Source organism: Microcaecilia unicolor, chromosome 3, assembly GCF_901765095.1.
Source record: "Microcaecilia unicolor chromosome 3, aMicUni1.1, whole genome shotgun sequence".
Taxonomy (NCBI): domain Eukaryota; kingdom Metazoa; phylum Chordata; class Amphibia; order Gymnophiona; family Siphonopidae; genus Microcaecilia; species Microcaecilia unicolor.
Genome location: NC_044033.1, coordinates 417451461 through 417475609, shown reverse-complemented (window position 1 = coordinate 417475609; position 24149 = coordinate 417451461). Strand labels below are relative to the sequence as shown.

Sequence of the window (24149 nt, the reverse complement as noted above, 5' to 3'; positions counted from 1 at the left end):
ATTGATTTTTCACTCTTTCAAAAAGTACAAAGACCAAAGGCACTCAATGAAATTATAGGGAAATAATTTTAAAACAAATAAGAGGAAATATCTTTTCACTCAAAGAATAGTTAAGCTCAGGAACTTGCTGCCGGAGGATGTGGTAACAGCGGTTAGAGTACCTGGGTTTAAAAAGGTTTGGACAGGTTCCTGGAGGAAAGTCCATAATCTGTTATTGGGATGGACATGGGGGAAGCCACTGCTTACCCCGGGATTGGTAGTATGGAATGTTGCTACTTATTGGGTTTCTGCCAGGTAATTGTGAGCTGGATTGGCCACTGTTGGATACTGGGCTAGACTGACCATGAGTTTGACCCAGTATGGCTATTCTTATGTTATGTTCTAATGAGAGGGCATAGGATGAAGGTGAAAAGGGACAGACTCAGAAGTCACCCAAGATATTACTTCTTGATGGAAAAGGTGAATTCATGGAACAGTCTCATGGTGCAGGTGGTGGAGATGAAAACTCTAACTGAAATCAAGAAAGCTTGGGACACGTACATAGGATTTCTAGGGGAGAGGAAGGATAGTAGATGGTAACATAGTAAATGACGGCAGAAAAAGACCTGCATGGTCCATCCAGTCTGCCCAACAAGACAAACTCATATGTGCTACTTTTTGTGTATACCCTACTTTGATTTGTACCTGTCCTCTTCAGGGCACAGACCGTATAAGTCCGTCCAGCACTATCCCCCGCCTCCCAACCACCAGCCCCGCCTCCCACCACTGGCTCTGGCACAGACCGTATAAGTCTGCCCAGCACTATCCTCGCCTCCCACCACCGGCTGGCTCTGCCACCCAATCTCGTCTAAGCTCCTTAGGATCCATTCCTTCTGAATAGGATTCCTTTATGTTTATCCCACGCGTGTTTGAATTCTGTTACTGTTTTCATTTCCACCACCTCCCGCGGGAGGGCATTCCAAGCATCCACTACTCTCTCCGTGAAAAAATACTTCCTGACATTTTTCTTGAGTCTGCCCCCCTTCAATCTCATTTCATGTCCTCTCGTTCTACTGCCTTCGCTAGTAGATGGTAAACTACATATGTACATACAGAGTATTTTGAGAATGATATCTTCTATTATTGAATTATACTGACGATTTAAAAAAATGAAGCCTTTATAGATGCTTGTACAAAAGAAAATAATTAAAGCAACACTGACAGAAGACAAGAAAAATAGACCAGTACTCCACAAGCATTATTTAATTAAATATTTTGGGCTACATTTACTAGAATGTGCTACTGTGAGAGCACATGCTAATGTTGTTTACGTTACTAAAAAATAGGTCCCAACGCAGAGTGCCTAACTGGTTATATCGTGCGATATAACCAGCTATCTGCGAATATTCTGGCCTATCTTTGGCTGCTCTAAACTTAACCGGCCAATGCTGAATATTAACTTAGCCGGTTAAGTTTATAGTGGCCAAAATCCCCCCAGATATTCAATGCTGGCCACCAGACATGGCCCAGCATTGAATATCTGGTCTCACCGCTGACCCCCAGATTTAGCCGGCCTTCCTCCCAAAGGCTGAATATCAGCCTCATAGTATATTAACACAATTTGCATGCCCTGCTAAAAATAAACATTTTACTTAAATATAATTAATATTCTGAAATTATTTGATATGGGAATCAAACTTTAGTGGATGATTAAATTCAATATTTAGAGGGCCTTTTATTAAGGCATGCTAATGGATTTAGCACACACTAAATGCCATGCAGCCCACATAATGGGCTGTATGGCATTTATTTATTTGGATTTTGCTCACACCTTTTTCATTAGTAGCTCAAGATGAGTTACATTCAGATACACTGGGTATTTTGTGTGTACTAAATCCATTAGCATTCCTTAGTAAAAAGACCCCCAAATTACAAGTTTATTAACAAATCTTCTTATAGTCTTAAAGAAATTCCTTATCTGTAATAGGCATAAGAAAAAAAAAGACTTACCTATGCAATTCACATTAAAGAGATCCAGTGAAGCAGTCAACAAAGCTTCATCAACAGATTTGAGTCTCCGCAGTACAAACCTTACAATATAGGCTTTGATGCTTTCTGGTAAGAAGGATAACAGATAGACAGGCATGTACATGACATACCGCAGTCTGCAGAGAACAGGCGCAATGAATTTGCCTTGTGGTGACTGAGCCATGCGTTCTATTGTTGGAAACAGCAGCACGGACCTGAGAACCTGGAAAGCCATGGAAAAACAAAACAATAAGTCAAGCCCATTGGCAATGTTATTGGATTTTGAGAAAGCACCGTTCTTGTCTTGAAGTGTTTCTGAGTCAGACACAATAATAATTCTAAAGGTAATGACAGACTGCTTGGAATAACAGAATTCATAGATGTGGGATGCTGGGCACCATCTTCTAGAGCAAGCATGAAATCCTACAGATCATTTGCAATTCAAGAGATAAAGTAAATTATTACTACTACTATTTAGTAGTACTAGTAGGAACACCTCTCATACATTAATGACTATAATCAGTTCAGTATAGTATGGATAAAGCTATACATTCTTTACAGAGACTAATATGTTCTACAACTCTGATGAGGTTTTGAAATTATGGTATACATTTTCAGATTTTGACAGACACATGTTACTGCATACACAAGGGACCAGCACTGACTGATGTTTGGAAAGTTATGGAAAGTAATTCTTAATGATGGACCCAGTTCCATCATTAAGAAAGCATATGGACAGTGGGTCCCAAACCTGGTCCTGGAGGCACCCCAGCTAGTCAGGTTTTCAGGATACCCACAATGAATATGAGAGAGAGATTTGTATGCACTGTCTCCATTGCATGCAAACCTACCTCATGAATATTCATTGTGGATATCCTCAAAACCTGACTGGCTGGGTTGCCTCTAGGACCAGGTTTGGGAACCACTGTTATATGTCCAAATTTGCTTATTGAGAAGCTTTACTTACACACAAGGGTACTCGCATACAAGATAGAATTGTTGTTGCAGTTTTCCCCTAGACAACTCGTATCTCAATGGTGACATCTTTGATGTTCAAATATTGGCAGGTATTTGGGATTCATAGTTTTTTTTTTCAGGATTAGCCACTTACAGCATATCATAGAGGCCAAAATATTGGGGAGACCAGTGATGGAAATGATTAAAATATGGTAGAATAATTTGGTCCTGGGATCACACGACTTGTGAGTCGTCTCATGTAGTGTATGATATTCAATGCCCTTGTGCATTGATTTATATAGGTACGACATCTAGACAGATTAAAATGCATTTAGTGGACACAAGTCAAGAATTCTATTTGGGGTTAAACAAGTTCCGATAGTTACCCACTGGTTAGACAAGGGCCACACAGCTCAGGACATTCAATGGAGAGTGTTATAACAGATTCATTTAGGAGTAGGAGGGGTAACATGGAAAGACTTTTGAATTTTAAAGAGCAAAAATGGATATTTTCTTTGAATACTGTCTCTCGGGGGGGGGGGGGTAAATTTAGAAATTGATTGACAATCATTGTAATGATGCTATAATTTGATGACTTAGTATTAGCTCAGTTCTACTGGTTTGCTGGTCGTTAAATAGCAGTATTGTGGGTGGCGCTTGTATAGTGGATGCCATTTTGAAATGTAGGATGCCAAAGAAGTGATCGGTATCAGTTTATGTAAGAATTAGACTAGAATATGGTATGTGTGGCTTATTTTAGTATTTTTGAAGTTATAACTTGTATCATTACCATCGCCCTGATGCAGTAACATCGAAACATAGGCCGTGTTGGTGACAGTCCTATTGTTATTAGAATAAGAACATGAAGGAAGATAAGTGACAAATGATTTACAATATATTTGATTAAAGTTTGTTTACAGTTTATATACTATTTAAACTAAGAGTGAGTGCACATTGAAGTTATAATGGAACCAATGACGAATGAGGAAAGACACAAGGCTGTGTTCCTTGTATGAAAAGAGTTACCACTGAGACTCCATCAGTATGTGAATGAGAATTGTTGTGCATATCTTATGTATTAGTCTTTTCAGAGTTTCAATGTGCACTGGGATTTTTGCTGTGTGATTATACTGTTTAATGGCTGGATGCATGCTGCTTTGGACAGTCTGTCCAGGCAAAGGGCACATACACTTTTGAAATACATATATTTGGCCACTTTATTCATTTTTTATTTACAGTTGCGTTCAACTTACACAAAAAAAATACCACTAAAAACAAAGTGTACCATATAAAAACCACAGGTCATTAGTAATAACATTGTGTCATTTCCTACATAGATTATAGTAGCATATAAGCAACATTAACAATTCAATTTCAGCCACTACCCACTGTCCCAAAGGATTCTTCTATTACTTACTCTTTGTGTTATATAGTTTAGTATAGTACTTAAAACAGTTGAGAGATTTATGTTTATTTATTCATCAGTTGCTCAAGAGTGGCTAGGAGCATTTTAAAAGTTCTCTGCATGCCTCTGCTAACATCACCCTTTCTCTTGGACAAAGAAATATATTTGCCATGAAAATCGGTGCTGGGCCTCATTTTTTCATTAAAGCCTACCAGCAGTTAAGTACAGGAATGTCGGTCTCCTTTTAAATTATGCAGTACTTTTGCTATATTTCAACCAGAAGCTGAACTGAAACTCTTGTGATCTAAAGAAGATTTGACCCAGGTTCCTAGGCATGCATTAATCCTAAAATATACAGTTTATAGATACAGGATTATCTGTCTGGAGTGCTACAGAGACCATTAGAACATTATAAATCTGCATACAAGATAATTATCAAATTCCTCAACTTTTACACACTTGGGAAAATAATTATACTTTCTCCTAAAATAATCTGGACCGAAAGCCAGGGGTGGGGAGGGAGGGAGAGGAGAATGGGCTTACCTAAGACTTGCTATTCCTCCCCCCCCCCCCCCACAACATAATGTTCAAAAATGGTTTAAATATTGTTCCAGTCTTTTCCTACTAACATGCTATTTTAGTTGCCTTTGGTTTGCCTATTAGCACATGATCAGCTTCTCCTAGGAAGTCTTTCTGCATTCTGAATTTAGTTTTAAAATATTGTAGCAGGTCCCTTGGTGATCTGTTTCATTTCATTTAATTTCAATTGTTGCACTTTCATTTCATTTCTTTCAACTGCTGTCCCATCCTTCCCACAAGCTTGGGTCAGGTTACATAATAGTCATAAAACAATAAAAACATAAGAAACAATCACAAAACAATAATACTAAACAGATGAAGCTAACAAACAGCATGTAGCAATTTATATAGTACAAATAAATCATCAGCAATTTCAGCGAAATCATGAACAATTTCAAACAACATAAAATAATAGCAGAAAGCCCTCCATCCCAACTCCCTTCTTATAACTGACAATACTTCAATAGTCCAACCTTGAGAAAATCAATGCTAAAACTACACGTTGTGGATTTTTCTAGAATAAATATGATCACAAGTGGTATACTATGCACAGAAATCCAAAACAGGCCTTACTATGTTGATATATGGTGGTGAATGAAGACTCTGTACTAGACAGTTATTAAGGTGCAACAAGAGTCCAGATTTCATGACACCTTAATTTCCCGCAGGAGTGACTAATCTGAGTTATCTCACTACTGCAGGTTTGTCACTCACACAGTACATGAATAATGCAGCTTGTGATCAACCTTGCAAGTAGCACTATTCATACTGCCCACAACTGTGGCTCGATGCTCCTGAGCAGATTCTTAAAGGGGCAGGCCAACCTTAAATGAAGCTTCCCCAAATCGCATAACCCACTTCCTGAACCCTCCCATCATATACCACTCCATTCCGAATGCTATCCTTCCAACATAATCTCCCTTTCACCAAAAGCAACCCCCACCCTCCTGTATTTTGATATACACTGCAGACCCTATATAACGCTGATGTTTGAGTCTAAACTATTTGACCGCATGATAAGTGAATCAGTGTTATATGGGGACCAAATAATTATAAGTAATAGCAAAAAGAAGAGGAGGAGTCCACCCCTTGACCACATTGTAAGTGATCCTGAGTTATATTGAGTCACATTATATAGGGTATAGAGTGTATTATTACCATTCAGCCTTTGTTAAAGGTACAACATTGTTGTACCTTTAAACCATATTATAAAAACAATATGGAAATGAAAAGGTCAGGAAAATCATTTACATTTATTACAAGGAAAGACAAAAGCTGAGTTGGTCCTACTCCCAAGCTTGATGGGCTCAGACCCGCTTCATGAGTCCCTACATACTTGAGCACAAAGGTAAGTTTTCAGAAATGCTTTAAAGTGGGAGCAATTTGGTTCTACTCTGAGGGAAGGAGGCAAGAAGTTCCAATAGCGAGGGCTGAGAGAAGAGGAGGAGGTAGGTTTTGTTGTTTCAAGGTAAAGACCAGAGGGAGAGGGCAATACCAGTTTGTTTATATATTGGGAATGCACTGAGCAAGAAGTCCAAGAGGAAGTTAAGAAGTTATAGATATGCTGGTGCCCCGGGTGTTTAAAGTTTCATGTACCAAAAGGTGAATTTTTAAAGTTACAGGTAACCACTGAAGTCTTAATTATTGTGGTTGAATTTTGCAGCTCCCAAAAGAGTCTGGTAGTTGTGTTCTGCAGTAATTGTAGCTAATGAATGGCAGACTGAGCCCATTGTAAAAGGAATTGCAATAATCTAAATGATTCACTGTTAAGGCAAATATCAGGATTTTCAGATCCTGTAGATTAAAAATTGTTTCACTGACTGCATCTGCCTAAGGACAAATAAAGTAGTACCCAAATATAGGCAAGACAATAATGATGGAATGGAATTCAATTACAGAAATAACTTAAGAATATAAGAATAGCCATACTGGATCAGACCAATGGTCCATCTAGCCCGGTATCCTGTTTTCAACAGTGGCCAATACAGGTCACAAGTACCTGGCAGAAACCCAAATAATAGCAACACTCCATGCTAACAATCCCGGTGCAAGCAGTGGCTTCCCCATGTCCATCTCAAATAACAAACTATGGACTTTGCCTCCAGGAACTTGTGAAAACCTTTTTTAAACCCAGATACGCTAACCAATGTTACCACATCTCTGGCAGCAAGTTCCAGAACTTAACTATTCTTTGAGTGAAAAAATATTTCCTTCTATTTGTTTTATAAGTATTTACATGTAATTTAATTGGGTGTCCTCTGGTCTTTGTACTTTTTGAAAGAATGAAAGATCAGTTCACTTCTACCTGTTCTACACCACACAGGATTTTACAGACCTCAATCATATCCCCCCTCAGCTATCTCTTTTCCAAGTTGAAGAGCCCTATTCTCTTTAGCCTTTCCTAATATGGGAGGAGTTCCATCCCCTTTATCATTTTGGTCACTCTTCTTTGAACCTATTCTAAATTCACTATATCTTTTTTGAGATATGGTGACCAGAACTGAACGCAACACTCAAGGTGAGGTTGCACCACTGAGCAATGCAGAGGCATTATAACATTCTTGGTTTTATTTTGCATCCATTTCCTAATAATTCTTAGCATCTTGTTTGCTTTTTTTGGCTTCCACTGCACACTGGACAAAAGATTTCAGTATATTACCTACAACGACACCTAGATCTTTTTTTTGAGTGCTGACTCCTAAGGTGGACCCCAGCATCAGGTAACTATGATTCGGATTATTCTTCCCACTGTGCATCACTTTGCACTTGTTCACATTAAATTTTATCTGCCATTTGGATGCCCAGTCTTCCAGTTTCCTAAGGTCTTCCTTCAATAATTCACAATCTGCAAGTGTTTTGACAACTTTGAATAGTTTTGTGTCATCTGCAATTTAATCACCTCACTCACCGTTCCGTTTTCCAGATCATTTATAAATATGTTAAATAGCACCTGTCTCAGTATAGATTCCTGTGGAACTCCAATATTCACCTTTCTCCATGGAGAAAAATGGCCATTTAACCCCTACCCTCTGTTTTCTGTTCAATAACCAATTTCTAACCCACAGAAGGCTATTGCCTCCTATCCTATGACTTTAATTTTCTCAAGTTTCCAATGAGGAATTTTGTCAAAAGCTTTCTGAAAATCTAGACACACTACATCAACTGGCTCACATTTATCCACATGTTATTTATGCATTCAAAGAAATGAAGCAAATTGGTGAGACAAGACTATTTTTATCTGTATTGCTGTACTGAATTATATGCAACGATAAATAAATGGACATCAGGGTCAATAACATCATTCCGCTTTAGACACTATCACATTGGCGTTTTGTTTTTGTTGCAGAGAGAGCTTAAGTAGGTGTTTCCTTTTGGCGAATGGTAAGCCCTTTCAACAAAAATTGGGGCTACTGTTAAGTCAGTGGTAAGGGGAGACGAAGTGAACTAAAAAGGAAATGCTCCTGGGAAAGATTCAAAATAGGGCAGGTCAAGTATGAACAGTCTGCTGAGGGATATTAAGATAAGTGGAATTCACTATGATTTAATGTGTGAAAAAAATAAGTTGGTATAAACAGCATTATTTTTGAATATTTATTCATACTATAAAGCACAGCAGTCTTTTACAACCATGAAGGAAGACCTCAAGGGTATGTGGTTGATTTGACACGTAATACTGTAGCAACTAGGGCCATCAGCCTTATATTTGCAAAAAGCAATAGGCACTTATTAGGTCCTATTGATACATGTGGTGTCACTAAGAGGTCCTCTTTTAAATTAATAAACTATTATAGTGATAAACAAGGAGTGATTAAGATGTGGATTAGATAAAAGCATGTGGTCACTTATTAAGCGTCTCACATTAGATTTTACAGAGAACTTTGTAAGTATTGTGGATTATTTTTCTCTGCATAGAATTTTTAGTGGTGGGATTTTTCCTGATATTAATCAATACAACACACAGATAAACTATACATTTCAGTGGAAATATGAATTCTTAAATTATCATTTTCCTCACTAATGTATCAGGGACCATAAATCCAGCCACTAAGTGGCACCATTATGCAATCACTGGGACTCCCTTCCTCTAACAGCAGTGAACACTGTCTTTGCATGCATTTGTAATTGTTCTAGCTGTTCAATTTGTTGTTCCAATTGTCTCTTAAGCTGAATATTGTTTATGTTTTTAAGCTGTGTAATTAATTATAAACCGTTTCATGGTAGCTTTCAAAGCATCCCACTTAGTGATATTAGATACAGGTGTGAGATCATTGAATCAAATGTGTTTTTGGAGGAAGCACACAATTTCCTTCATAAATGTATCATCCTGAAGTAAACTAGGATTGAATCTCCACCTGGGAGAAGTTATATCTGAGGGTTTAAAAAAAAGTGTCAGACAGATGGCAGCACGGTCAGATATCACTATACCATGAATTTGGGAAGTTGAAATCTTATGTCCCGACTAGTTAAAAATTAAAAAAAAAAGTTGATGCAGGAATATGATGAACGTGGGGGTGAGAAACAAGCATAGTCCTTTTGGGTAGGATTGCATAGCCTCCAGGGATCAAGGAATCCCAATTCTTCCATTATAGAGGTTAGAGCAATCCTACTTATAAGGGATGGAGCTCTAGTATTATTACATTTATTCAAAATAGGATCCAGGCACAGATTGAAATCTCTTCCTATAATAAGTGGGATCTGCTCAAGGAGTTCTAGCATTTGAAAAAGCTCTTTGAAAAAACAGGGATCATCAGAAGTGGGAGTATATAAGGCTAATGAATTAATTTTTCAGTATGAATGAGAATTTGTGCAAAGACCCATCTGCCAGAGGAATCTGATTTCTGGTGTTATGTGGTGATGGCAGATCTGTCTTGGATCTTTTCGCCAATTGTGTAATCGCTATATCAATACACTGTAATTTGCCTGTAGCCATGCAGTAACATGCTGGATTGCATCAGCAATGAAAATAACAATAAAAATATATCCTGTCATATGTTTTTGCTCATAGGCCCCACGGGAGCTCAAGGGAAGCACGTCTTATCTCATGGTCAGTTAGACAGCGCCCCATTAATAGGTTTTGTTTTTAATTCTGGATTGCGCATTAGGCTGGTATAATGTCCACAGTGTAAGCCAGTTTCTAGATTCCTATATCATGCTTGTCCTTAATCAGTTTTATAACTAAATACAAAACAGGAAACATCTTGATGGTACTTTTTCTTGTTACTTGTACACAGTTTGGGTAAGCATAAAACGGGACCAGAGTCAGAGCTGAGAGTGAAGAGAAGGGAAGGCAGCAGACTCGCGAGGCTCTTCACTGCTGCTGCCGGGACCCCGGTAAGGGGGGGGAGGGGAGGGTAGTAGAGGGGGGGCGGCAATTTTGGAGGGGGGGCGACATGCACATAGGGACGTCTCTGCTCGCTCCCGCTGTTCTTCAACGCGCGTCTCTCACTGGGATCGTAACCCCCTGCTGACATCAGTAAAGAAGGGTTCTACTGCTGGCCAGTGACGTCAGCAGGTGGTTATGATCCCAGTGAGACACTTTAGAACATTCACATAGCAAATTATTATATTAGACTAGGCACCTACTTTTCTTTATAGAATATACTTGAAATGGGCAACCTAACCAGCACCTTTAGCAGGCACCCTGTTACAGAAGTATCTCAAAGTTCCAACCATGCTAAACTGCATCAGACTACCCAAAGTGCAACCTGCAATCACCAGTCTCCATAATAGAAACCAATGCTACCTAAATGCCATTGTAAGCAAGTGTGCTTTCACAGTTACTAAGCTTGGGTAGTTCTCCAAGTTTACTGCCTTAAGTAAAGCACTATAAGCCACAGAAGCAGCAAAAGAGAACGCCACTGCTCAAGCAAGAAAACACAACCTTCCCTCCCTAACAGAAAGTACTACTACTTCTACTACTTATTTCTATAGCACTCCAGCCAACCACAATGGACAACTAGGCACATAGGGCAGCAAAATGTCTTTCAAATAATTGGGCCTCCCATCACTAAAGGCCTTTCAACACCAAGCAATAAATTTTAAACATATATGATTACCAGCAGCCAGAACACAGGAGGCCACCACCACCAATTACATAACTAAGGGGGTCTCTTACAAAGGTACGCTAGCTTTTTTAGCGTGCGCTGAAAATTAGCACATGCTAACCATGCAGACATATATAATATTCCTATGGGCATCTACACGATTAGCACGTGCTAATTTTCAGTGTGTGCTAAAAATGCTAGCACACATTTGTAGAAGGGGCCCTAAGTGAAAACCTCTAGCAGGAAAATTTACTTCACTATATGATGCCGAACAAATGCATGTTTACCAAGAATATTCCCCCATATAAATCCTGTTAATATTTGGGAAACCTTGAATATCTGATGCTGCTCACTAAGAAAAACTAATGATAGATGTGAAATCTATGAAAACAATATCCCACAGATTACTTGCTCTCATTGGAGCCGACTCTGTAGGTGCTGTGGGTGCTTGAGCACCCCCCTACCCCAATATTAAGAAAGTTCCTTGTATGTGTCCAGGGAGGAATTATTTTCATTGGGTTTATCACCCCCAATAATTTTGAAAAGTTGGCTCCTATGCTTGCTCTTGCAGAAAATTATGCATCATGTTAATCTGAGAGCATAAAGTTAGTAAAAATCACTGCTCAAAAGAATGTAGAATGCAGATTCCATACTTATTATGTAACATGTATCTCACACAAAATTTCAAACTCAGAAGGCAGAAGCAGGAAGCAATACATTACTCTTCTTAACCAATCCACTGCAGTGACCCAGGGAAATAGAAATGTGTACAACAAACATCTGAAACTGACATACAGATTAACAAATTTACAGATTATTCATTCTTATCCAAGACATTAAGCTCAAAAGTAACTGGAAGGAAACTGTGGAAGTTTCATAAGTATCCTCAATACATCATCGACTAACTCCTTTAAAAATACATGAAAGCCAAAGACCATATCTGTCAAAAGTAACACTTATTTTGATCTATTGAACTTCATCTCATGCATTCGTTTATTTTTCATCCATTGCTCTGGCAGAGGGAAAGTTATTATCTGTCAGGTGAAACCTACTACATTTTTCAAAGATAACATAATGATACACTTAATGGTAATCTACGGCACAAATTTGACAAAGTGTCACATTAATCAACATTTCTTTTACAAAGCAAGCAGAAACCTGCAGGCAAAATCACTAGGGTCAAGGAAATATACCCTGCTTTATTAACACAGCTGTGCAGAAAAAGTATTCAACTTAATGCACATGACAAAACAGACAATTTTCATATGCTACTCTTTCATCAAAGAGGGACTTTCTAGACCAGCTCATTCCCTTTGCTCTCAGGCACACTTTTAACACATTCCACATTCTTGTTTGAAAGCCAGACATACTAAGTTTCAATAATGGGAATCTACAGTTTCCTCTGAAAATAAACAGATTTGTCTTCCAATCTTAAAGAACTATCGCTAAGAATTTTGGCCAAAGGCAAATAACCTTTTTACTGGATTCTATGTGTTTCTTAAATTAAATTGTAACTAGGATTTCATTTTCAAATCTTGTAATATGGCATGTCCATTTCTCTAGTTACGCATCTAATGCCGGAGACGTAAAGAGTGGAATGATTTTTAAAAGCGTTCTAGATATCCGATTGTGGTGCTGAAAGTTCAACTTAGAAGCATTATATATCTTAAAACAAACAATTTTCCAAGTGGAAGGACTTAATGGATAAAGAAGCACTTTTAAATATTTAACCATATAGAAGCTTAAATAGCTTTACAAAACCATTACGTAATTCAATACAAATGTACTAAAATCTGAACTTTATGTTTAAAAGAAATTGAAAGAGTCAATGTTACATAAGTAATGCCATACTGGGAAAAGACCAAAGGCCCATCAAGCCCAGCATCCTGTCGACGACAGCGGCCAATCCAGGTCAAGGGCAACTGGCAGCTTCCCAAATGTACAAACATTCTATACATGTTATTCCCGAAATTGTGGATTTTTCCCAAGTCCATTTAGTAGCGGTCTAAGGACTTGTCCTTTAGGAAACCATCTAAACCCCTTTTTAAACTCTGCCAAGCTAACCGCCTTCACCACGTTCTCCGGCAACAAATTCCAGAGTTTAATTACGCGTTGGGTGAAGAAAACATTTCTCCTATTTGTTTTAAACGTACTACACTGTAGTTTCATCGCATGCCCCCTAGTCCTACTACTTTTGGAAAGCGTGAACAGACGCTTCATGTTCACCTGTTCCACTCCACTCATTATTTTATATACCTCTATCATGTCTCCCCTCAGCTGTCTCTTCTCCAAGCTGAAAAGCCCTAGCCTCCGTAGTCTTTCTTCATAGGGAAGTCGTCCCATCCCCGCTATCATTTTAGTCGCCCTTCGCTGCATCTTTTCCAGTTCTACTATATCTTTCTTGAGATGCGGCGACCAGAATTGGACACAATACTCAAGGTGCGGTCGCACCATGGAACGATACAATGGCATTATAACATCCTCACACCTGTTTTCTATACCTTTCCTAATAATACCCAACATTCTATTCGCTTTCCTAGCCGAAGCAGCACACTGAGCAGAAGGTTTCAGTGTATTATCAACGACGACACCCAGATCCCTTTCTTGGTCCGTAACTCCTAATGTGGAACCTTGCATGACGCAGCTATAATCGGGTTCTTTTTTCCCACATGCATCACCTTACACTTGCTCACATTAAACGTCATCTGCCATTTAGCCGCCCAGTCTCCCAGTTCACCAATACTTCTCAGGATATAAAAGTGGCAATTTTAGCACTGGCTTCATAAGAAGATGCAACTTATATACACATACAAAGCAATGATTCTAGAAAGAGAAATTGCATATACTTTCCTTTTTAAAGTTGCTGCCCATACATAGAAACCAGCAGCAGGCATACATGCTTTCCCTTCTAAAACTGCTGCTCATAAAGCAATAACTGATATTGCTGCTAAAGAAGATTCAATATATGCGACAATGGGAAGAATATAATGGCCAACTGGAAACAGTCTTGTACACAAGAGCTCTACTTCCTCATCACTATTTGATACACAACTGAAAATTCTCCAAATGCATCTTACCCCAGAAAAGATTAAGGGGATATATAAGAACATAAGTGTTGCCATACTGGGACAGACCGAAGGTCCATGAAGCCCAGCAACCTGTTTTCAACAGTGGCCAAACCAGCTTACAAGTACCTGGCAAAATCCCGAAACAGTACAACACATTTTATGCTGCTTATCCTAGAAAAAAAGCAGTGGAAGTTCCTTAAGTCCACCTTAATAATGGTTTATAGATTTTTCTTTTAGGAAGCTATCCAAAACTTTTTAAAACCCCGCTAAGCAAACTACTTTTACTATATTTTCTGCAATGAATTCCAGAGTTAATAACACGTTGAGTGGAGAAATATTTTCTCTTACTTTGTAGCTTCATTGCATGCCCCCTAGTTCTAGTATTTTTGGAAAGACTAAACAAGCGATTCACGTCTACCCGTTCCACTCTACTCATTATTTTATAGACCTCTATCATATCTCCTCTCAGCCGCCTGTTCTCCAAGCTGAAGAGCCCTAGCTGCTTTGGCCTTTCCTCATAAGTAAATTGTCCCATCCACTTTATCATTTTCGTCGCATTCTCTGTACCTTTTCCAATTCCATTATACCTTTTTTGAGATGTGGTGACCAGAACTGTACACAGTATTCAAGGTGCGGTCATACGATGGAGCGATACAAAGGCATTATAATAGCCTCATTTTTTTTTGTTACATTTGTACCCCGCGCTTTCCCACTCATGGCAGGCTCAATGCGGTGGGCAATGGAGGGTTAAGTGACTTGCCCAGAGTCACAAGGAGCTGCCTGTGCCGGGAATTGAACTCAGTTCCTCAGTTCCCCAGGACCAAAGTCCACCACCCTAACCACTAGGCCACTCTTCCATTCCATTCCTTTCCTAATAATACCTAACATTCTATTTGTTTTCTTAGCCACCTCCGCACACTGAACATAGGGTTTCAACGTACCATCAACCTTTCATGGTTGGAGAGGATGTGAACAGATAGGCTCTGCATGTGATTAAAGGAGCCTATGCCCAATTATTCTTGATCCATGTGGGAGATTTTTTGGAGGCCGGGAGGGGAAGATTGGGCTGATATTTTCATTTTTGGAGGCCGGGAAGGAGGGGAAGACTGGGCTGATATTTTCAAAACTTTATAAAAACAGCCACTGATTTTTGCCTATGCTGAGACAGGTGTCTCCTCTCCATCTTCTAGGTCCAAGATGGTGGGTACGGCCTATATGCGTACATGCAAAGCATAGGCCACGCCCTTCCCTTATTGCACACTGATCTAATGCTGATACGTTGAAGCACTGATGTTGAGGATTTCTTGGGATGCATGTATATTTCATCCTTAGAACAATTATGTAAGGGTTTTAATAGGGGCTTTTGTTTTGGAAAGGCGATTAAACTTTGCATCAGTGCTGAACTTTACATGTTGGCTCTGCCCCCATGTTGGCTGGGGCAGAAAAAACAGTGTGCACATGCATTGGGCATGTGGATCAAACGGATGTGAACGTGGTGTTTCAGAAGGGCTCCAAGGAGAGATAGCAGGAGGAAGGTTTCCAAGAGGAGAGCATGCAGAAGGGAGATGTCCAAGGACAGGATGAAGACAGACACAGAAGGACATTCTACTTCCAGATTGAGGACCTGAAGAAAAAAGCTGCTGCACCCTCCCCCTCCTCAGGACCATGGCTGGAAGCTGTTAAGAAGCACCTGAGATGTGCACTGGTGAGTGTAAAAGTTAGAGGCCCAAAATGAAAGGAGAGCCCTGGTGCATTTACCAGCGATATAACACTCCCAATCTCTCCCCCCCCCCCCCCACCAAAAAATATCCCTGGCTTTAATGCTGCATATGATTGTGTTGAAATATATAAATACTAGGGCTGTTCATCAATTCAAAGTTTCAATCACATGATTAATCACGATCAGAATGTTTGATTGTGTGATTAATCATGTAATATGTCTTCACTCACATTTCCTCCTGTTCAGTACAAAATATAGACAGCAAAGGAAAGCTACGAGAATGGTATGGGATTTGCGTTACAAGATGTATGAGGGTAGACTTGCGGACCTGAACATGTATACTATGGAGGAAAGGAGAAACAGGGGTGATATGATACAGACGTTCAAATATTTGAAAGGTATTAATCCGCAAACGAATCTTTTCTGGAGATGCGAAGGCGGTGGAACGAGAGGACATGAAATGAGATTGAAGGGGGGCAGACTCAGGAAAAATGTCAGGAAGTACTTTTTCACGGAAAGAGTGGTAGATACTTGGAATGCCCTCCCGCGGGAGGTGGTGGAGATGAAATGGGTAACAGAATTCAAACATGCGTGGGATAAACGTAAAGGAATACTGTTCAGAAGGAATGTATCCCTGGGAGCTTAGCCGAGTTTAGGTGCCAGAGCCGGTGGTGGGAGGCGGGGCTGGGGGTTGGGAGGTAGAGATAGTGCTGGGCAGACTTATACGGTCTGTGCCCTGAAGAGGACAGGTACAAATAAAAAGTAGCACATATGTATTTATCTTGTTGGGCAGACTGGATGGACCGTGCAGGTCTTTTTCTGCCGTCATCTACTATGTTACTATATGTTAATATTTAAAAATGTATAGTTCAGAGTTTTTAGATTTGTTTATTGATTACACTTGTTGAATAGTTTAGATTATTACATTTGTTTATTGAATAGGCTTGTTGAATAGACGCTGGAGTGTCCTAAGCCCTCACACATCCTAAATATGTTGCACCTCCTCCCCTCCCATTGGAAGACACATTTCTCATTTATTGTGAACTGTGCAAGCCACAGGACATTTATGTGCAAGAAATTGAGCTTGTGCAACTGTGAATTGGGCAATTCTAGAGAATTTCAGGATTTGTGTTATTGGGGGGGGGGGGGGGGGGGGAGGGGACAGTCAGGGAGAGAAGAGGGGGTAAATGTAAATATGTAATAACATATATACACTGCTACATTAGTTGGTTTTTCAAAATGGCCACCCAGAGACCAGACAAGCACGGGTGGCTATATGCTGACACAGATGTTCAAGTGTTTTGCATACCACATGCACCAGCTGCAGCTGTGCCACTCCCCTGAGCTCTTCCGCTGAGGCCTGGTCCTGGGGGGTGGGGTGGTATGGGAGAGGTATGGAGGAGGTGACACGGTCAACGAGGAGGGGGGTTGGGTGCTTCTCTTCTATTATGAGGCCCACCACCTCCTCCTCATCTTGCCACCTGAGCCCTGGAAATAAGAACAATTGTCAGGAACTGCATCCAACATGTACACACCAGTGTTGGCTAACCCAAATTTGTACTGCGGCTCTGTGATATTCACCATGTATAGCCACTCACTTGAATTTTGGTTACTATTGGGGTACATGTAATTACTGCAGAGAGTTGCACACCGGAAACTTTATCAAAGAGAGGGAACGCTCTTCCTGGAGCCTGCACTTCTCAGGTACCAGCAATGCTGATGCTCAGGAGCTCCCAGCACAGTGCGTCAAACATTACCAATTCTTATCCTTCTTGAGCTTCCCCCGATGCTCAGCATTGCGGTCCTTCAGTGCTGACAAGGATGCCATTAAACCTATGTCAGATTCGATGCAAATCGGTCCCGGGGCCTATTTCAATGCCCAATGTCGAGAGATGGTGGCGACCTCCTTGATGTTGGTGCACTCCCCAATGGTTGTTAAGTCTTAGCAGCCATTGAGGTTGATGCTTCCAGTGCCGATGTTGATGGATTTGCCTTTGAGGAGCCAAAATGTCATGCCTGTTGGACCTGACGCACCCTCTGTGTCCTCAGCTGCATTTTTAAACATAGAGAACAAGAGCTAGGGTCATGGTTAGGTCTATGGCACCCAATGCCGTGCAGATCCATTACTAAAATTTGATTACTTTGGGCACACCGTTTGAAAGCACTGAGGGTATTCTTAGACATTGAGAAAAGAATCTCAGTCAAATTAAATTCCTGACTTTAAAAAGGTGAGTGCTGAGGTCTAAGTGGTCCCATCGAGTCGTGACAAAGAAAGAAAATGTGAAGGGCCAAAAACACTAAGAACTAAGAGGAAAAGTAACAAAAAGTAAAATTAAAGCTAAAAATGACAGAATGAGGGAAAAATACCTGCACAGGAAGGCACTACAAAAGCAGAGAAAAAGGTGCTGATGGGAGACCGTGAAGACATGTCCTCCTTGCTCCATGGAAAAATGAAGATTGAGGAACCCCGCTCGCTCATTGGGTGGAAAGGCACCAGTGCATGCATGGTGGGATGCTGCTAGAAACTTCCACAATCTTCTAGCTAGTCAGCGTCCACACTGGGTTCCGTTGGATGACATCATCCAACTCTGAGAATGCTTAGCCTTCTTGTCCTTGGAGAATTTTCCTTTCAACCTTCATTGGACCCTACCTGTCCTTCCAACTATCGGCTCATCTCCCTCCTCCCTTTCCTATCCAAGACACTTGAACGTGCTGTTCACCGCCGTTGCATTGACTTTTTTTCATCTCAAGCTATTCTTGATCTACTTCAATCTGGCTTTCGCCCCTTAATTCAACTGAAACGGTGTTTGCTAAAGTCTCCAATGATCTGTTCCTGGCCAGATCCAAAGGTCTCCATTCTATCCTCATCCTTCTTGATCTATCTGCTGCTTTTGACACTGTTGATCACAGCCTACTCCTTGATATGCTGTCCTCACTTGGATTTCAGGGCTCTGTTCTGTCCTGGTTTTCTTCTTATCTCTCCCAGCGTACCTTTAGTGTATAGTCTAGTGGATCCTCCTCTACTTCTATCCCACTGTCAGTTGGTGTACCTCAGGGATCTGTCCTGGGACCTCTTCTTTTCTCCATCTATACTTCCCTTGGTACTCTGATCTCATCCCATGGCTTCAGTACCATGTTTACGCTGATGACTCTCAGATCTACCTCTCCACACCAGAAATTTCAGCTGAAATCCAGGCCAAAGTATCAGCCTGCCTGTCAGATGTTGCCGCCTGGATGTCTCAGCGCCATCTGAAACTAAACATGACCAAGACTCAGCTTACCATCTTCCCCCTAAACCAACCTCTCCTCCTACCCCATTCTCTATTTCTGTGGATAACACTCTCATCCTTCCTGTCTCATCAGCTCGTAACCTTGGGGTCATCTTCGACTCCTCCCTCTCCTTCTCTGCACATATTCAGCAGACTGCTAAAACCTGTCGTTTCTTTCTCTATATCATCACCAAAATGCACCCTTTCCTTTCTGAGCGCACTACCAGAACCCTCATCCACACTCTTATCACCTCTTGCTTAGACTATTGCAACTTGCTTCTCACAGGTCTCCCACTTAGCCATCTCTCTCCTCTTCAATCCGTTCAAAATTCTGCTGCACGACTAATATTCCGCCAGTGTCGTTATGCTCATATTAGCCCTCTCCTCAAGTCACTTCACTGGCTTCCTATCTGTTTCCGCATACAGTTCAAACTCCTCTTATTGACCTATAAGTGCATTCACTCTGCAGCTCCTCAGTACCTCTCCACTCTCATCTCTCTCTACATTCCTCCCCGGGAACGCCGTTCACTGGGTAAATCTCTCTTATCTCCTCCACGGCTAACTCCAGACTCCGTTCCTTTTATCTTGCTGCACCATATGCCTGGAATAGACTTCCTGAGCCGGTATGTCAAGCTCCATCTCTAGCCGTCTTGAAATCTAAGCTAAAAGCCCACCTTTTTGATGCTGCTTTTAACTCCTAACCCTTATTCACTTGTTCAGAACCCTTATTTTATCATCCTCACTTTAATATTCCCTTATCTCTTGTTTGTCCTGTTTGTCTGTCCTAATTAGATTGTAAGCTCTGTCGAGCAGGAACTGTCTCTTCATGTTCAAGTGTACAGCGCTGCGTATGTCTAGTAGCGCTTTAGAAATGATAAATAGTAGTAAATAGTAGTAGTAGTAATACAGGGCGAACCAACACTTGCTTCCAAGCCCAAGGCTCTAGCCCTGCAGAAAGGGACTGGTTAACCATAAGCAATATAAAAGAACCAAATCATGTCTTGCAAGCTTTAACCACTTGTCTGGCACAGGATCAATCAGCGAGCCAGCAAACTAATTTTCCAACGATCTCATCAACCACCACCAAGTAAACCTGCCGAAAGGAATCCCAAACCACCACATTTATTACCACTTCAGCAATATTATAAGCATCACACATCCCAGAAGCTAAATCACTACTTTCAGCTTGCATAACATCCCCATCAGAGCAAGCAGCCCAAGGGGCCTGCAACAAATCAATCGTCTACATAAAATATGAATCAAGCTTCTCAGCAGGTGGTTTAAGCTGCTGAGGCATACTCCCCATTCTAGCAACATTAACAGCACAAAACAATGCAACTAAGGAAAACAATTTTCACAAAGACTAATTCAAAGTGCTGGAGCCAACCAGAAAAGCACACTATCCCTGGTTGTTGCCAAATGCACCTTAGAACATAGGTGCCAGCTCTGTAGGTGCCCAACATTGAGCAAATTCCATTACTCTGACGAGGAAGCATTTGTCTATGTTGTGTGTAGTACCCCAATCATTTTGAAAAGTAGACTCCTTTGCCTTAGAAGCATGGGGTATGACCATTCTATTATCATTCAATGATCTAAAGGACCTTCTGGGAACATAGGAGACTGCCAAAGATGATAAATAAGGTGACATAAGTTCAAGCAGTGCCCTATGGGCCGACATAAGCATCTTAAATAAAACTCGATATTTCAACAGGAGCAAAAGAAGCATCAAAAACAATGGAGTAACATGGTCCGTCAAGCCCAGTATCTTGTTTCCAACAGTGGCCAATCCAGGAATATACCCTCATCCACGAAATTCCTGAGAGTCCTGAGCTGTTGTAGAGCAAAAAAAAAACAAACAAACTCCCCTTCCCCCCCCCCTTTTTTTTTTTTATTACAGATGAAACCTGCTCTGAGAAAGTTGGTTGAAAATCAATATGCACACCAAAATACCTAAAAGTGCCCACCAAATTTATCAGATGGCCCCCTAAGGTCAAATGAAAATTTGGGCCAATCAAAGTCCAGAACAACAAGTTTAAAAATAGCTGGCCACATCATTGCAGGTTACCTCTTATCTTTGTTAACTAAAGAGCGAAGTCAGGATGTCTTTTACAAAAGCTTAGCTCAAGTTATTTGTAGCAGGGCCCATTTTATTCCGATGGGCCCTGCTGCACATAACTCGAGCTAAGCTTTTAAGACCCCCTATGTTCTCTCTAACAGCTTTAAACATAAATATGCACCACCTGCTGGCCAAACTAGTGAAATACACTTCAAGAAATAATACAGTTTTACAGGCTTAAAAATCCACTGTTTTGTCACACTTCCCTCCTTAAGAGCGAGACCCCGGACTGCAGCCTCTACAGACTGTTGGTCGGGTCTCGACATTCCAGTGTCAGGGTGGTTCTGGCACTTTCTTTCTGAAGAGTTCATCAGCATTGCCATGTTCATTGCCTTTCCAGTGCTTATAAAACAGAAGCTTTTAATCACACTCAGTACATGCTAATGGTTTTAATCCAGTATGTTTCATTTTGTGAATAATGAGTATCTTCTGACAGAAGCTTTAACCACGCTCAACACATGTAAAAGGTTTTACTGCTGTGTTGATTCTCTGGTGCTTTGTTAGCTGCGATTTATGAATAAAGCTTTTTCTACATTCAGTGCATGTAAACGGTTTCATTCCTGAAGGGATTCTATGCTGCATTGAGAATAATTTCCGCCAACTGAAACTTTTCTTACACTCCATAATTTAAACTGGTCTCTTTCCTGGGTGAAATTTTGTATTTCTTCTGGAGCTTTCTTCCTGGTTGAAGCTACTATCATAACCAGGACATGAAGATATTCTATCATTAGTGTTTTTCTGATATTCCTGTAATGTTTATTATTTTTCAGGTGCTGCATTAGCTCTTTCTTTATACTGAAATCTTTCTCATATTTAAAGCATGTAAAATGTGTCTCTTTTATACATGTTTCCTGTTGTCCTTGTAGTTCTCCCTTTTGAATGAAGGTTTTTCCACAGTGTACATTTAGATGGTCTCTGTTCAGTGTCAGATCACTCTGCTAATGTCTCTGCTATGAGGTCAGGTATGGGTTCACTATCCTGACACTCTTCTGGTGGGCTACACACAGCTAGTACCATGGCTGTGCGATTTGCATAGGTCTTTAACATATTTACATGTAAGGCATGCTGCTTTCTGTCTTGAGAGTCCATAGGTATAACATAGTTTGTATTATTCAGGCACCATATGACTTTGTAAGATCCAGCCCAATTAGCATGAAGTTTATTCTGATGTACTGGGACTAAAACAAGTACCTGCTGGCCCTCATAAAAGTCTATATTTCAGGCCTTACGATCATACCAGGTCTTTTGCTTAGTCTGGGCTGCCTGCAAGTTATCTCTGACAAAGCCCACAAGGTCTTCTAATCTCTGCCGCATATTAACTACATATTCAATTGCAGGGGTGTCAGAGGTACTTTCCCCTCCCAATGTTCTTTTATTAGATCAAGGGGCCCCTCTCACCCTCTGGTCATAAAGCAGCTCAAATGGGGAGAACCCTGTAGACTCCTGGGTTACTTCTCTATAAGCAAACAGTAGGTAGGGCAAGTACTTCTCCCAGTCTCGGTCTCCTGTCTCCACGAAAGTCTTTAACATATGCTTTAATGTCCCATTAAACCTCTCCACCAACCCATTATTTTTAGGGTGAAATGGGGTGGTATGTACAGATTTTACTCCAAAGAGTGCCTTCAGATTTTGGATGAGCTCAGACATAAACTGTGTCCCTTGGTCTGAGAGTATTTCTCATAGATATCCTACCCATGAAAATATTTCTAGCAGGGCAGTGGCAATTTTCTCTGCTTATACTGAAGATAAGGCTACCACTTCAGGATATCTGGTAGCAAAGTCCACCACTGTCAATATATATCTTTTCCCAGCATAGCTAGGAACAGCTAGAGGGCACACTATATCCACAGCTATTCTCTCAAAGGGCTCAATGAGTTTCAGTGGAACTCTGGGATGATCCTGGGTCTTACCCACTCTTTGGCACCCATCACAGGTTCAACAATAGTCAGCTATGGCTCGAGATACTCCCAGCCAATAGAAATTATGTGCCAATCTAGTGCGTGTGCGGGTCACCCATGATGTCCTGTGAGTGGAATGTTGTGTGCAATCTGTAGAAGTTGTTCTCTGTATGCCCTGGGCATTATAAGCTGCTTGCCTGCTGTAAAGAGCCTATTAGGATCAACAGGATCAGTCTCTATGTACAACAACCCCCCTTTCCATAGGATATGATCTTTACAAATCTCACTGGTTAGTTGACCAGCCCTCTGCCTCAGGGCTTCCATGTCAGGGTCAGAGCACTGTGCTTCCTGAAAAGCATGTCTCTGTCCTATATCAGTATCCACAGCTGGAAGGGTCTCTGCTGGTGACTGTCTGATCAACGGGTGTGTCAGTTAAGTCAGGCAGTTCCATACCCAAGGCACCGGTCACCACTGGAACTGGTGCTGCTGGAAACACTGGAGCACCTCCTCCTGCTGTTTGGTCAGCTGGTTCCACCTGGACTGGCTCAGGATATGGAACTGGAGATATGATCTCTGCTGCTTCTGTTTGTTGGGCTGCCTGAGCCTGAGTATAGGTCACCATAGCGGAAATACTGACTCCACTATCAAGGGTACTGTTCATTGGACCCATGTCAGTCCCAAACAGCATTGGTACCAGCATGTTTTCCATTATTCCTACTTCTCTGTATCCAGGCTTGGCAGCTCCAATCCAGGAATACTCGAACAATAGTTACAGTCTCTCTGGATCCATTAACTAACACTACCTCTGCAGTGCGCCCTGGTAGAATAGAATCTTCTGGCACTAGCTCTGGTCATAACAAAGTCATGCTAGAGCCAATGTCCACGACACCAGTTATCTGGGTTTGATTTACTTCAATTCTTTGAAAGAGTAAACAAACATGTGGACAAAGGGGAGCCGGTTGATATTGTGTATCTGGATTTTCAAAAGGCTTTTGACAAGGTACCTCATGAAAGGCTACAGAGGAAATTGGAGGGTCATGGAATAGGAGGAAATGTCCTATTGTGGATTCAAAACTGGTTGAAGGA

At 40.9% G+C, this 24149-nt stretch overlaps 1 protein-coding gene across 1 annotated transcript in view; it reads right to left on the bottom strand.

The window, feature by feature from the left end:
- The window catches only part of LDAH (lipid droplet associated hydrolase), a 225636-nt gene that overhangs the window by 30507 nt on the left and 170980 nt on the right, over positions 1-24149 (bottom strand). Inside the window, 1 exon segment of the mRNA XM_030198811.1 lies at positions 1990-2230. Within this exon segment, the coding sequence (XP_030054671.1) occupies positions 1990-2230 (241 nt within the window).